General features: G+C 34.7%; 1 protein-coding gene across 2 annotated transcripts in view; it reads left to right on the top strand.

The window, feature by feature from the left end:
* The window catches only part of Depdc1 (DEP domain containing 1), a 22,515-nt gene that overhangs the window by 3,780 nt on the left and 3,723 nt on the right, over positions 1-15,012 (top strand). The window contains exons 3-9 of one of the 2 annotated variants that reach the window (XM_013020539.1): positions 3,183-3,339; positions 4,230-4,348; positions 4,770-4,900; positions 6,556-6,603; positions 9,837-9,977; positions 11,216-12,070; positions 12,465-12,637. In XM_013020539.1, the coding sequence (XP_012875993.1) occupies positions 3,183-3,339; positions 4,230-4,348; positions 4,770-4,900; positions 6,556-6,603; positions 9,837-9,977; positions 11,216-12,070; positions 12,465-12,637 (1,624 nt within the window). The remainder of the gene's footprint in view (positions 1-3,182; positions 3,340-4,229; positions 4,349-4,769; positions 4,901-6,555; positions 6,604-9,836; positions 9,978-11,215; positions 12,071-12,464; positions 12,638-15,012) is intronic. The other variant, XM_013020540.1, reaches the window with a different exon arrangement.

The raw sequence follows: 15,012 nt of genomic DNA, 5'->3' as shown, positions 1-15,012 counted from the left end.
TTTTTTCTTTTGGGGGGGGTTCCGGTCGTGGGGCCTGAACTCTGGGCCTGGGCACTGTCCCTCAGCTTTTCAGCTCAAGGCTAGCACTCTACCACTTGAGCCACAGCGCCACTTCCAGCTTTTTTTTTTCTTTTTGCTTATGTGGTGCTGAGCAATCGAATCCTCAAACCCAGGGCCTCATGCGTGCAAGGCAAGTGCTCTACCACTGAGCTACCTTCCAGTCCAACCCTACCTCTTTTTTTTGACCTTTTACGAATCTTATTGAGATAAGTTGTAATATTTAATGTAAAAGCATTGATACATTTCAATATGCAGAGACTAACGAATCTAGTACCACAGTCATAGACAAAAGTTTCTATGACTCCTTTTAATTTTCTTCTGCCTATCTTTTCATTTCTGTAACTGCAAAGGGAACTACTGCTCTGCTTGCTGTCAGTTTAAATTGGTTTGAATTTCTTCAAGGTTGAAAAATGGTAATGCACAATATGAACAATTTTTTTGCTTGGCTTGTTTGTTCTACTTATATTTATATCCATCTATACTATGTGTTCGGTAGTAGGTCCATTTGTATTGCTATCCTGTTATATGGCTATGGCCTGAGTTGTTTATTTTTTTTTAGCAGTTAATGAACATTTAGATTGTTTCCAGGTCTGCTCTATTCAAAATAAAGCTGCCTATGAACATTACATTTTATGTAGATTTATGCTTCTATTAATTTTAAGGAGTGCAGTGTCTGAGTTGCACATTATCTTCTTAGCCCACATTTCCTATGACTTTCAAACCTCCTATCCAAATTTCTGACCTTTAAACTCATGTTTTTAGCAAATAGAAAACCATTATCACCCTAGCCTAAATTTTTGTCTTCTGTATCCAAATTAATGCCAACTGTCTACATAGTTAATTTTAATTCATTCTCTTCCAACTTTAAGTACTTATTAATAGTAAAACTGTCCATTGCAAATACCTAAATAGTTCTCTAAACTGTATGTTTCTCTCTAATGTATATGTTAGATTATTATTATTACCTGCAATTCTATATAACTCCTCAATTACTCTCTGCTTCTAGGGTTTTGTAATGATTTTTATACTACAAAGTGCCTTGAAATAAAAGTTACTGAAAATATGTAAAATTTTAGTGGAAAAAATTATAAAATTGTTATTGAAAGTAATAAATGGAGAAAGAGCCTGTCCACAGATAGGAAGATTTTGTATTATGTGTATGTCTACCATTCCCAAATTGGTATATAAATTCAGTGCATTCTCACTCAAAACTTCAATATAATTTTTTGTAGCGTTTGGCAAGCAGATTCTAAAATTTATGTGGATAATTGTCTTACCTGATATCTGCTCTTAAATTAGCTAGAAATAATTAGGTACGAAGGGGAGGGGGGAAGGGGAAGGGAGAAGCCCCCATGTCGATGCTAACTTGATTATGTTGTACATTGTACATGGCCTAAATACCTAAGTATGAAAAGTAAAATTCTTATCAAAAAGTTTAAGAAAATATTTGTATTGGGGTAGAATAAGAAAGCACTTCTTTTGTCACTGAAAAGTTATGTATAAATTTTGTATATGATAAAAGACACCAAGAATAGAAAAAATAAAAACCCACTTATAATTCTTATAGGGAGAAGGAAAAATTACATTAGTTATAGATTTATGATTTTCCCTTAGGAAAGGAAAGCAAAGCACTAGAGTGAACAAAAAACTTCTACTTAAAAATAGATGATGAGCCGGGCACCAGTGGCTCACACCTGTAATTCTAGCAACTCAGAAGCCTGAGATCTTAGGATTGCAGTTCAAAGCTAGCCCAGGCAGGAAAGTCTGTGAGACTCTTATCTCCAATAAACCACCAGAAAAAGCCAGAAATGGCTCTGTGGCTCAAGTGGTAGAGTGCTCACCTTGAGCTAAAGAGCTGAAAGACAGCATTCAAGCCCGACAACCAACCAAAAAAAAAAGATGAAAGTCAGGTGCTGATGGCTCACACCTGTAGTCAGAGCTACTTGGAAGGCTCAAATTTGAGGATCGTAGTTCAAAGGTATTCCAGGCAGGAAAGCCAGTGAGACTCTTATCCCCAATTAACCACCAAAAAGCCAGAAGAGGGGCTGTGGCTTAAGTGCTGGTAGCAGTACACTAGCCTTGAGCAAAGAAACTCAAGGACAGCACTCAGGCCTTGAGTTCAAACTTCAGGACTGGCATTTAAAAAAAAAAAAAGAAAGTAAGAAAAAGATGAAACCATGCACTAATGGCTTGTGCCTGTAACCTCAAGAAGCTAAGATCAGCGAATTGTGGTTCAGAGACAGCCTGGGTAGACAAATATGAGAGAGTCTTATCACCAATTAACCAGAAAAGTCCTGTGGCTCAAGTGACAGTACCAGCCTTGTAGGCTCTGAGTTCAAACCCCCAGACCAGCTTGAAAAAAAAAAAAGGGAGATAATAAACTCAAGCAAATGTGAACAATTACTTGATGGTTATATACATGGGTATTGGTTTGTGTTATTTTTCTGTACTTGTTTATGTAATTGAAATACTATACTTTAAAATGAAAAAATGTAAAACAAAAACTAATGAAAAGGAACAAGAGCCAGGCACTGGTGGCTTACTGGTGTAATCCTAGCTACTCCAGAGTTTTAAGATCTAAGGGTTCTGAATCAAAACCAATTCTAGCAGGAATTAGACTTTTATCTGCAATTAGGTACCCTCCCCCCCCCCAAAAAAAGCCAAATGAGCTGTGGCTCAAGTGGTAGAGCTCTAGCCTAGAGCAGAAAAGTTCAGGCAGAGACAGCACCCAGGCCAATTTGAAGACCCAGGACTGGCACAAGATAGAAAAAAGGAACAAGAGATTGGGTTCTAGGAATTAAGACAAACACAAACAAAAGGCAGAAAGTATATTCAAACTAGATAATTTGTCAAAGGAATGTAGAAAATATAGTAATCTAGAACTGTTTTATGTGTATACATTTCAACTGAATTGATCCAAGTGGTAACCCTAAATTTTCATCAATAAAATACTCAGAATATAAGCAGGGAACTATTAAAATATTTTAAATGTATCATCGAAAATTGATTTATGTAGAATCCTCATTCTTTGGTAATGTTAATAAATCAGGTTCTTTGCATAATTTTTGAAATCAGTTTTAAAAGTTTCTAGATTATTTAAATACATATTACTTTTAAACCAGATTTCCTCCAACTTCTCCACTTAAAAGTCTTCCACGAAGGCATCCAGAATTGAGAAAAAACAACATAGAAAACTTTTCCAAAGATAAAGAGAGCATTTTTAAATTACGCAACTTATCTCGCAGAACTCCTAAGAAGCATGGATTACTTTACTCTCAGGTAAAATGTCCTTTTACTAATCACTTTTTAAAATATGATTACCATGTACTTGATAAAAGGCTCATTAGAAGTAAATCTTTTATATTTGAAGCCAACACTGAAATCTCCTAGCCTAGATTACACTCTAAAAATATGTATGTAAATGTATTTAGAACCCAGGAAATAAAAGTAAGACATGTTTGCAAATGATACAAAACTTAGCAGTGTTTTTTTTTTTCAAATTATTGTGTTACCTGGTACGACAGTTAATTTTCTACCACTGTGATGAAATATCTGAGAATTAATAAAAGGAGAAAGTTAATTGTGACTGATGATTTCAAGTGCTTTCACCCATGCTCAGCTTCATTGCTTTGGGGCCTAATTATATGGGCAGGTAGCAGAGAAACTACTCAGCCCATGGCAGCTGAAGAAGGTAAAAGCAAAAGAGACGAAAGGGATCAGGATGGTAATACCTGCTCCAAGAGCATGGTCCCAATTTGAACAGAACTGCCTTTAACAAGACTCCCTCTTGAAGGTTCCACCATCTCCTAATAGCACATGTTAGAAACCAAGACTTTATAAACACATGGGCCTTTGTGGTACTTCAAGATCAAAACCATAGCTTTGGAATTTCTACATAACTCTTCAACAGATCTCTCTGTTTCTACTCTTTTATAATGGTTACAGAATTAAAGTACCTAGAAATAAAGTTGATTTGGATGTCTGATATGAGTGTGGTATTGATAGCTGCAAAAACTATTACCATATGTACCATTATATTTTCATATAACACTGTAGATCAACAATAGCCATATATGAATAAAACTACTAAATATTAAAATTTACATCTGTTCAACAATTCCTTAATTGGAGCATAAAACAAACTAAGCCAAAGTGATTTTTTTTTTTAGGAAAATATAGAGAAAATAAATCATGAAATAACCAGTGAAGATCAAGAAAACCCTACAGATAATAGAGAAATAAGACAAGAAGATGTTGAAGAAGTTTGGAAATATATTATTCTGATCTAGTAAGATAAATCTAAGCTATAATCAAGTTTCTGAAGCATTTAAATGACTGATGTTTTTGTCAAAATATTCAAATAAGTAAGAATAGTCATTTTTAAAGCTTAGAATTTAAACCTGTATGTATGTTTTCTAGTAAATGCTTTTGCTAATGGAATTGAATTAAGTTTTCAGTACAGTTTGCTTTTTCTTAAAGTCATAGCTGTAGTTCAGAGTCTGTATTGGTTATAGTCAGGAGTCTGTGTTGGATTTCTATCAGTTTTATTGAGAAATATTTAAAAGTGAGGATTAATTATAATCCTTGGAAATTTGGTTAGGAGAAAAGTTAAGTGCTCTAGTTTTGTATGTTTGTCTATCATTCATAATTACCTTCTATTTCTCTTCTTTTATGGAATCTGTAAAAGTTTGTACTCTTTCTTTTTTTAGCCTACAAACTATTTTAGGTGTGCCATCTCTCGAAGAACTCATAAATCCAAACCAAATAATTCCTCAATATATAATGTACAACATGGCTAACACAAGTAAGCATGGAGTTGTTGTACTACAAGACAAATCAGGTAGGTGTCAGTTAAAGAAATTGGAATCCTTCCAACTTAATAACAAAAGTTGCACTCATAGGAGAAGGCAGAACAAATGTGAAAAATGGACTAGACTACTTCCATCACGGTAGCATCAAATCTACGGCTTTGTCATTATGGGTGCTTTAGTAATTAAGTAATGAAATAACTTTACTTGCATATTCATGTAAGGAATTAGAAGAAATTGTTAGATGCCAAAGCTATCCAAAAACAAACATAAAAAATAGTGATTAATCACATTGGTGTTGAGGGCCTACAGTGTTCCAGACATTGTGTTAAAGATTTAGTGGTAAGCAAGATAGAAATAGTGATATTTAAAAGGTTTTAAGAAAGCCTCACTGTGAAGTACTCTAATATTTAATATTTAGTATACTTCATTTCAGTCCTTGGTCTCACCCTTTCAACATAGGAAAAGACAGATAGGAAGACAGATAAGATGAATATTAGAAGTTTTTATATGAAACCCCACCCCTCACACTAAAATAGTCTATGATTTGGACATGGTGTTGTTTTTCTATATTGTGAATGGAGTCGAATCAAGCTCTCTATTACTTTTACAAATTTCTGTATTTTAAAATATTACCTGATTGAATACCTTTTTAGTAAATGATAAATTTCCATCCTGACAATAAGCACACACACGTTCACATGTGCATACACATTTTCTGTTGTTTTGTTTTGTTTTTATTTCTCACTACCATTTGTGCTGGGCCTGTGCCAGGTTGCAGAGAAGGCAGTGGGTGGCTACCTGGTACTGGCACTCTATTATTTGAGCCACACCTGTAATTCTGGCTTTTTGCTGGTTAATTGTAGATAAGTCTCTCAGATTTAGCTGCCAGGGGTGGCTTTGAACTTCAATCCTGAGATCTCAGCCGTAACATACTGTCCTAAACACATGCATGGAACCTGCCCTTTTGTTGTTTTTGGTTGTCACGCTTGAGTTCCAGGCCTAGAGATTGTCCCTGAGCTCTTCTGCTTAAGGCTAGTGTTCTACACTTTGAGCCACTGCACTACTTTTGGTTTTCTGGTGGTTAATGGGAAGATAAGAGTTTCACAGACTTTCCTGCTTGGCTGGCCTTGAATCTTGATCCTCTGATCTCAGCCTTCTGAGTGCTAGGATTACAAGAGTGAGCCACCTGTACCTTGCTGGGAACTTGCTCTTCTATGAGGGAATGATTATCTCCATTTTACAGATACAGAAATGGAGGAAAACGAATTAAAATGACTTGTCTATGATGTCACAAGTTAGTAAATGCCAGAGCGGGGTCTTTTATCCTGGTCTTTCTATTTGCAAAGCTCACCTTCAAATGATACTCTATTTGTGGGTGGCCTTTGTCATCCCCTACCCTCACATTCCTGTGGCAAGGAATCAATAGCACCCACAGGTGTGATTAAGTACATGGCTCTGTCTGGTGAGGAGAGTGCCTGGGTTTGAGTCTCGTCTTCACTACTGAAGTTGGATTGAGATGTTTGTGGGGCCAAGACTCAAGTTTACATTTTATATATTTTACATTGATTACATATTTTACATTGCCACTCATTTTATGCACATAAATATAAAATAGACAAGTGTAAAGTTTTAAAATTTACTGTCATAAAATTTATGTGGTTTACTCTACAATGCTTATACCTAGATGACCTTCCTCACTGGGTATTATCTGCCATGAAGTGCCTAGCAAATTGTAAGTTGAAAACTACGTATGTATTTTTTTTATTAGTAGTATTTAACAAGAATCAAAGAATATTTAAACGATTTATTATTAGAGTCTGTAACTGTTTCTTAAATTTTAAATGATCGTCAAGGTTACATTATGGGTCTCTAAATATTTATTAAACTGAAGATGATTTTATAATTCAAGTCCACCCTATATGTCTCAGTTCACATCAATCATAAAATATAGGCCAGAGGATTTTTAGGAAAATTCTGCAGTACAGTAATTCCCTCTGTAAGGCACAGAAGATTCAAATGTAGCTTGGAAGTAAAATAGCATGTCAGTAAAAGGTTCAATCAGCAATGAAGTTTTATGAAACCCATTTCAGTCCTCACAGTTGTACATGGCTTCAATATTAAGGTGCTTTGTAATATTCCATATATTAATAGGATGTTTATGTTTATATAAAGTAAACTCTGTCATTAATCCACAGATCACTTTTTAGTAATGGTGATCAATAATAATGACTACTTACCATTTAAGACTGATTCAAGTACCAAACACTGCTTTCAAAATAGATTTTACTACTTTGCAAAAATTGTACATTTGATACATTTCCCTATCAAGAGTTAAATTGTATTTTAATAATTCTAGTTATGGATGAGTTAAATTATATTTTAATAATTCTAGTTATGGATGTAGTATTCTAGTTCTTATAAAATCAGTAGTTTTGAAAATATTAATGAGGTGTTAGAAATGTACAGGTTAAGTACTTACTCCTTTGTTGTCCACTGGGTGTCAATATGACAAAGTATCAGAATAAATAGTGACAAATAAGTTAAGAAACATTTTACTTATATCATTACAATAAAGATCTTGATCGTATAACATTACAATAAAAATCCTGATCATAAGCTTAAGACTTTTGAGTTTCTTTTTTTGCCTTTCCTACTCAACTACTCTCATTCCTTGGCTTGTGGTTAACAACTCATAAATATACTAATAGGGGATTCTCTGATGTCCATCTTTATGGGTTTCTGTCTTCCCTGTCTTCTCAGTCCTTATTAGACCTAAATAATACTAGATATGTAAACAATATGTAACTAGTTTTCAGTGTGCTTAACAATATGCCATATTTTAAGAGTTTTACTTTCCTTGTTATTTAATCTGCTGAAATAATTCTGTGAAATATAAACAGTCTTTATTTCTAGTAAACCATGGTTTTTAGAAAAATTACTACTAGTTATCAGATAATTTTACTCTTAATACTAAGGATATTTCATTTATCTTCCCTAGAAAAACATCAGTTTGCACAAATCCATGTTAGCTTGTAAACTCTGTGTGTGTGTGTGTGTGTGTGTGTGTGTGTGTGTGTGTGTGTGTGTGTGTGTGTTGTGTAGTGTAGTGTAAAATAATTTATTTGGGTTTGGGAAGATACTTTTAGCTGGACAAATTGGAAAGTGATTCTCAAATCTGAAAGCATGTCAGTCAATAAGGATACTCCTAAGGTTTTGATTTGATTCTACTGGGTAAATCAAAAAAAACCCACATAGTGGGTTTTTTGTTTTGTTTTTTCCAACTGCTCCAAAAGATTCTTAAAATGAAGATTCCAGGTCTTTGTTTAGCTATGTCTCAAGTAGTGAATCAGAGCAACCACTTCTAGGTCAGCAAGTGTCTAACTGCCTGGCTGGATTTAGTCAGTGAACTGGATGATTCTGATACATACAATATGTGGACCACACTATAAATGTTGTTAGATCTAAAAGTTCTGACCTGGCTTTCAAGTTATACTTAACTAAGTTTTAGTTCTAGCTTAGCTTCCAAGAGCTTTGTTCATCTTGGGAAAATTATTTGGACCTTCTGTTTTCTTAACTGTAAATTGTGATCAGATACTATTTCTGAGGAAAACACAAACGAGGAATTATGATTTTTTTCAGTAATAATATTAGGCTTAAGAAATTGTTGTTTAAATTGTTATTTCAATTCATTAACGGTATGCTCCTGGCAAATTTTTTTCACAAAAAATCATTAAAATTTACAAAAAACAAAATTGGAAGAATTGTCTGCAGTATCCAGATGTTCTTTGCTTTACAAAATGATTGGATTAAAATAGATTTTCCTAGGGCTTTTTTAAAAATTGTGTATAGGATTTTTACAAAGGAGTTTTATCTAGTATTTCATAAACATATTTTACATTGATTGGATTAGTCCCTTTATTGCTCTCCTTTCCCTGATTCTCCTCTCCTTTAGTTTTCAACATTTTTCACTGGGTTGCTTTGTGCCCTTTTTGTATATAGACATGATGTTTACCCTCATCATTCTCTTTTCTTCCACTCCCTCTAATCCCCTAGACATTTCCTTAATTTCAACCATGTTTCTGGGCTGGTATGTTTATAAATATATAGGTCTAAATTCTGCAGTTCTACTCCATTGTGCATATACTACATTTTCTGTATCTGTTCAGCAATTGAAGGGCCTTTTGGCTGTTATGAATAGTACTGCAATAAATATAAGAATGCTAATTTCTGTTGACAGTCTTCATATATCTGCCAGAGTAGTCTCTCTAGATCATCTGATAGTTCTATGTTTAGTTTTTTGAGGAACCACCATAGAAGCTGCACTAATTTACATTCCTACTGGTAGTATCTAAAGATCCCCTTTTACCAGTCTTTTCACCAATATTTATTATTTAGAGTAGCTATTTTGACAAGTGTGAAACAAAAAGTCAGTGTTCTAATTTGTATTTTCTTTATGGCCAGATGTTGAGCATTTCTTCATGTATTTATTGGCCACTTGTACTTCTTTCAAGAATTATCATAATTGGATTGTTGGTTCATTTGCAGTTTAGTGTTTGAGTTCATTGTAGTTTCTAGTTATTCCTAGATTTGTAGTTGGCAAAGAATTTTTCCCATTTTGTAGGCTGTCTCTTCTTTGTAGAGACTTATTTCCTTTGTAGAAGCTTTTTAGTTTGATGTAATCACATTTGTCAATTTTATCAAGTGCTTTTTCAAACATTTTAAGATACATATTTGCTCTCTGAATAGTTGGTAAAATAGCAACTGATAGCTAAATAGCAGTTGACTGCTTATAGTGATTTCTAGTCAAATGATCTGATAAGGAATGAGATGTGAACAATCCTTTAATTTTTAATATTGTGGCAGAATTTGTTGTCAAGCATAACTTTCCCACGAAATATGTTTAAGTATTATTTTTAAATTGTGTTTAAATTAAAATACATTTGCCTCTTTCTTTTGCCTTCATAGGGCCAAGAAGTAATGATACAAATAATCCAACTTATGTTGGATTTGAACGAGATGTATTCAAAACAATTGCAGATTACTTTCTAGATCTCCCTGAACCTCTACTTACGTTTGAATATTATGAATTATTTGTGAATATTTTGGGTATGTTTATTTTACTTTTTATATAAATTCATTCTGTTTAAAGTTTCCTAAAATCTAAAAACGTAGATAAATATAAAAGTGTCAGGCTATAAATTACTTCAGACTTCAGTGATACTGAGGTTGCTATTGAGTCATTTTCTAGTGATTCAGTTATGTTGTTCCAATATCACTTGTTCCTATATCAACTAAGTATAATTTATTGCAAAAGGAGAGAATTGAGCAAGGTCTACAGGGAAGAGATGTATGTAACAGATTGGGAATGTGAAATGGTACAGAAGCACCCTTAGCTTCATTGTTTTAAGGTTTTAATTCAAGTTTCATTACCTAGGCATGATTATTCAAAATTACTGACTGGCCTTTGATATTAAACTCAATCTCCAGCCCCCATTTTTAGCCAAGAGATGGTAGACTAAGAGTTCTAATACTAAACAAAACCAACCATGAGTTACCTTAGAATGAATTCAAATGTGCTCAAATAGGCTCCTCATGAATATAACAGAATTTATCACTCAAGAAACTTCAAAGATTTGGGGTGCTCTGTGCCAGGAGCCAAGAACAGAAAACAGATAAATTAGTACAGTTGGCAGTGGCTTGCATCTCTTTGATTTCTACATCCTAGATGTAACCAGCCCAGAGTCAAAAATACTCAAGAAGAAATTGCAGTTGTACTAAACAGCAGAATTTTTTCTTTGTCTTTATTCTCTTACCAGTATAACTCCTTACATAGTTTTTGCATTATTTTAGGTATTATAAGTAGTCTAGGGGTGACTTTAATATGAGAGAGGATATGCTTAAGTTATATGCAAATATTACACTATTTCATATAAAAGACTTGCACATCTACAGAATTTGGTGTCTGTCATCAGTCCTCAAACCAATTTTCCTATTGGGACCACAGGATAATTATATATTCTATTATACCACACTTGTCATGATTAAGAGGTTTCTAGTGGTTACAGAATGATAGATGTTTTTAAGTGTATTCCAGCTCAATCTATTTAATTAGGCTAATAAAATAAATTTTTAATTAAATCACAAAATAGTCTTGCACGTATATAACTGAATGCTGCATGTGTCTTATTTAAGTGGCTTTCAGATTAAGCAACTGCTATTTGTACTATACTAACAATATATATACACTATAATGATGCTTTATTTTTTAACTTTGCTATTGTTTTGTTTTATTTTTGCCCACCATCATACAGTTGCATCTTAATTTTTGTCTCGTTTTCTGGTAGTTGTTTGTGGCTACATCACAGTTTCAGATAGACCCAGTGGGATACATAAAATCCAAGATGATCCACAGTCTTCAAAAATCCTTCACTTAAACAGTTTGAATTCCTTCAAATCAACTGAGTGTCTTCTTCTCAGTCTGCTTCACAAAGACAAAAACAAAGAAGAATCAGATTCAACTGAGAAACTACAAATAAGTGACCAAGAATTTCAAGAAAGATATGCTAAGAAAATGCAGCTAGTTAATTTAAGAAATAGAAGAGGCAATACTAATGACATAATGGGAGGAAGCTGCCATAATTTAATAGGCCCTTTAAGTAGTATGCATGTTTTGTCCTCCAACATCAAAACAAGGTGCTCTTCTTTGGAAGGAATTGTAGATGTGCCAGGGAACTCAAGAAAAAAGGTGTCCAATGTCTTCCATCACGCTCTTCTAAAAGTAGAAGAACAACAGCATAAACAGTTTTTAGAGTTAAATCCCAAACAAGAATCCCTATTAAATCATCATTCAGAGGAAAATATTCAAAAGCCACTCTGTGTTGGTTTTAAAAGAACCTCTACTTTGACAGTTCAAGACCAAGAAGAGTTATGTAATGGGAAATGCAAGTCAAAACAGCTTTGTAGATCTCAGAGTTTGCTTTTAAGAAGTAGTACAAGACGGAATAGTTATATCAATATGCCAGTGGCTGAAATTATCATGAAACCAAAGTTCGGAAAGTGCAATACAAGTGACCAAACAGCTATGGAAAGTGGACTTGGAGAGTTTAGTACCACAATCAATAAAAGACTGTGCAAAAGTACAATAGAACTTTCAGAAAATTCTTTACCTCCAGCTTCTTCTGTGTTGACTGGCACACAAAGTAAGGTTATTGCTTTCGATGCATGCAGTATTAACTTAGTGCTTACTAACTCTCTGTTTGGCTTACCTAGCTTTTCTTCTCTGAAATGCCTTTTAGTCTTCCAAAATTATTATAAAAACTTCTGCCATGAGGTGATCAAGGTTTATTCTTTATCCTTAAAGCAATTTTCTCTTTCGCTTATCCGAAGTCACTATTGATAGTAAGAAAGGATTTTGATACTTAAAAGCAGGTTATGAAAGTTTTGCTATGCTTTTGAGGAATGTATACATTTCTAGAAGTAGTTAAATTAAATACTGAGATTATTTTACCCTCTCCTATAACTGCATATGTTAGTTGTGTGGAAGTTAGTATCATTGATGATTCTTTTTGGGGGGGTGGTGACTTTATCTTCTAGGCATGCTGCAACCTCACTTAGAGAGAATTGCCATCAACGCACTACAGTTATGTTGTCTGTTACTCCCCCCGCCAAACCGTAGGAAACTTCAGCTCTTAATGCACATGATATCTCGAATGAGTCAAAATGTTGATATGCCCAGACTGCATGATGCAATGGGTACAAGATCACTGGTAAGTTTATTTCTTATGTAAAGAAAATGCCCTGGTTCATTAACCAAACAAAGAAAACCAGACTCACTACACAAGTAGAGACATAGAAGTCATAGATTCTTCTTGGGTTACAGAAGCTGATTTAGTCTCTGTTTCCAGTCAGCAAATACTAGGACACAAATTCCTTGTGCACAGTCTGATAAACTATCACATTTTTGCACTAATTCTAACAGAGAACATTGCCTCCTCATTCATCCCTGGTCTAGACAATCAGACTTTGTTAGACTGCATTGTGTCACTTCTATCTGATAGGGGAGACAGAGGAGTGTAAGGGACCTCTATGTATGATGAGTCAAAGTGTTCCAGAAAGTTTGGTCACAGGTGATTGTAGACAAGAAATTTGGGAGACGTTGTTACCAAGTGATCTCATTCTCAGATGTTTAGAGAATGGAAAATGAATATATTAGGGCTTACATGTAGATACTGATAGGAAGTGAGGCCTGAAATGGATGTGCTCACTCTCACTCGTGTACTCTTATCTGTCTGTCTGTCTGTCTCTGTTTATTTGTCTTCTTGAAATATTCCACTTCTGTAGACTGCAGCTTTTTTTATAGGAGGCTCTCATAATAAGAAACCTGATACTATGTCATTAATATAGACAATTCATTAATGATGACAATTTATATATAAAGAAGAATTATGCCTGAATCAATTATACCACTATTAAAAAGCATAACTATTTCATAAGGAAGATATTTTGAGAGATAAATAGTAATTTGGGGATTCTGCTTGTTTTCAAAATTACTAGGATAAGCTGGGTACATGTAATCCAGCTACTCCTAGCTGAGATCTGAGGATCTGAGATCAAAGCCATCCCTGGTGGAAAGTCCATGAGACTCTTATCTCCAGTTAACCATGAGAAAATCAGAAGTGTGGCACTGTGGCTCAAAGGGGTAGAGTACTAGCCTTGAGCTGAAGCTCTCAGGGACAGTGTCCAGGCCCAGAGTTCAAGCCCTACAACCAACCCCCCCCCAAAAAAAAAAATTACTAGGACATCCAAGTGAAATTTTGTTGTTTTTTTGTCAGTCATGGGGATTGAACTCTGGGCCTGGGTGCTGTCCCTCACCTCTTTAGCTCAAGGCTAGCGCTCTACCACTTGAGCCACAGCACCACTTCTGGCTTTTTCTGCTTAGGTGGTGCTGAGGAATCAAACCCAGGGCCTCATGCATGCAAGGCAGCACTCTACCACTGAGCCACCCTCCCAGCCCATCCAAATGAAATTTATCTGACCAAATATTCAAAAGATGAACCTGATGGATGAAAACTTAGGCAGAAGGTAGTTTATTGAGCCACCATGTAGAGATGGTATTGATGGTATGAAAATAAATGAGTTTTGCAAGCTAAGGAGGTAAAAAGGAGCAAAAAGTAGAGAACTGAGCTTGGAACTAGAAAACCTATCTGACATTAGAATAAAACTAAAAGTACTTCAGTGCAATAAATATGGTTGTCATCTATTAAAGGCAAATACTTGAAGTAGAATTCTAATATTTTCATTATTTTAGAATGAAGGAGATAGGTATGTTGCAAGTGGATTGTTTGGATTGAATGTAATGCATTTTTAAGACAAAATTTTCTGTAAGATTTAAAGACCTCTATGATGGGCTGGGGGCTGATGGCTCATGCCTATAATCCTAACGACTCAGGAACCTGAGATCTGAGGATCCTGGTTCAGAGCCAGCCCAGGTAGAAAAGTCTAAGACTCTTATCTCCAAAAGTGGTGCTGTGGCTCAAAGAGGTAGAGCACTAACCTTGAGCAGAAAGAAGAGCCCAGGCCATGAGGTTCAAGCACCAGGACCGACAAAAAAAAAAAAAAAACACAAAGACTTTATATGGAATTAAAGTGCATGTACATATTAAATTACTATTTAATGACATAGAATTACATTAAAAACTATATTTGCAACCTTTGGTGAACTTATTCTCCTCATTTGTGTTCTTATGATATCCATTTCATGTAATAAGTCCTTGTCTTTAATCCTAAGCAGTATAGCAGTAGGATATTACTAGAACCTATGTAGTTTAATAAAATTATGGCAAATTTGAAGGAAAACCTAAGCTTTATATAATGCTTTGGAACCATGTTAAGGAAATTCTTAACAAATACCTTTAAATGTACTTTATCATAATAAAATTCAGTGATAATTACTGTCTAATTTACATATCACTTCAATACTTTACTATAATGATAGCTGAAGATTACTGATACTCTCCTTACATTCTTTTTTTTTTTTTGGGTCTGGTCGTCGGGCCTGAACTCTGGGCCTGGGCACTGTCCCTCAGCTCTTCAGCTCAAGGCTAGCGCTCTACCACTTGAGCCATAGCGCCACTTCCGGCTT

Source organism: Dipodomys ordii, unplaced genomic scaffold (genome assembly GCF_000151885.1).
Source record: "Dipodomys ordii isolate 6190 unplaced genomic scaffold, Dord_2.0 Scaffold51, whole genome shotgun sequence".
Lineage (NCBI taxonomy): Eukaryota > Metazoa > Chordata > Mammalia > Rodentia > Heteromyidae > Dipodomys > Dipodomys ordii.
This window is presented reverse-complemented; position numbering and strand designations above follow the sequence as displayed.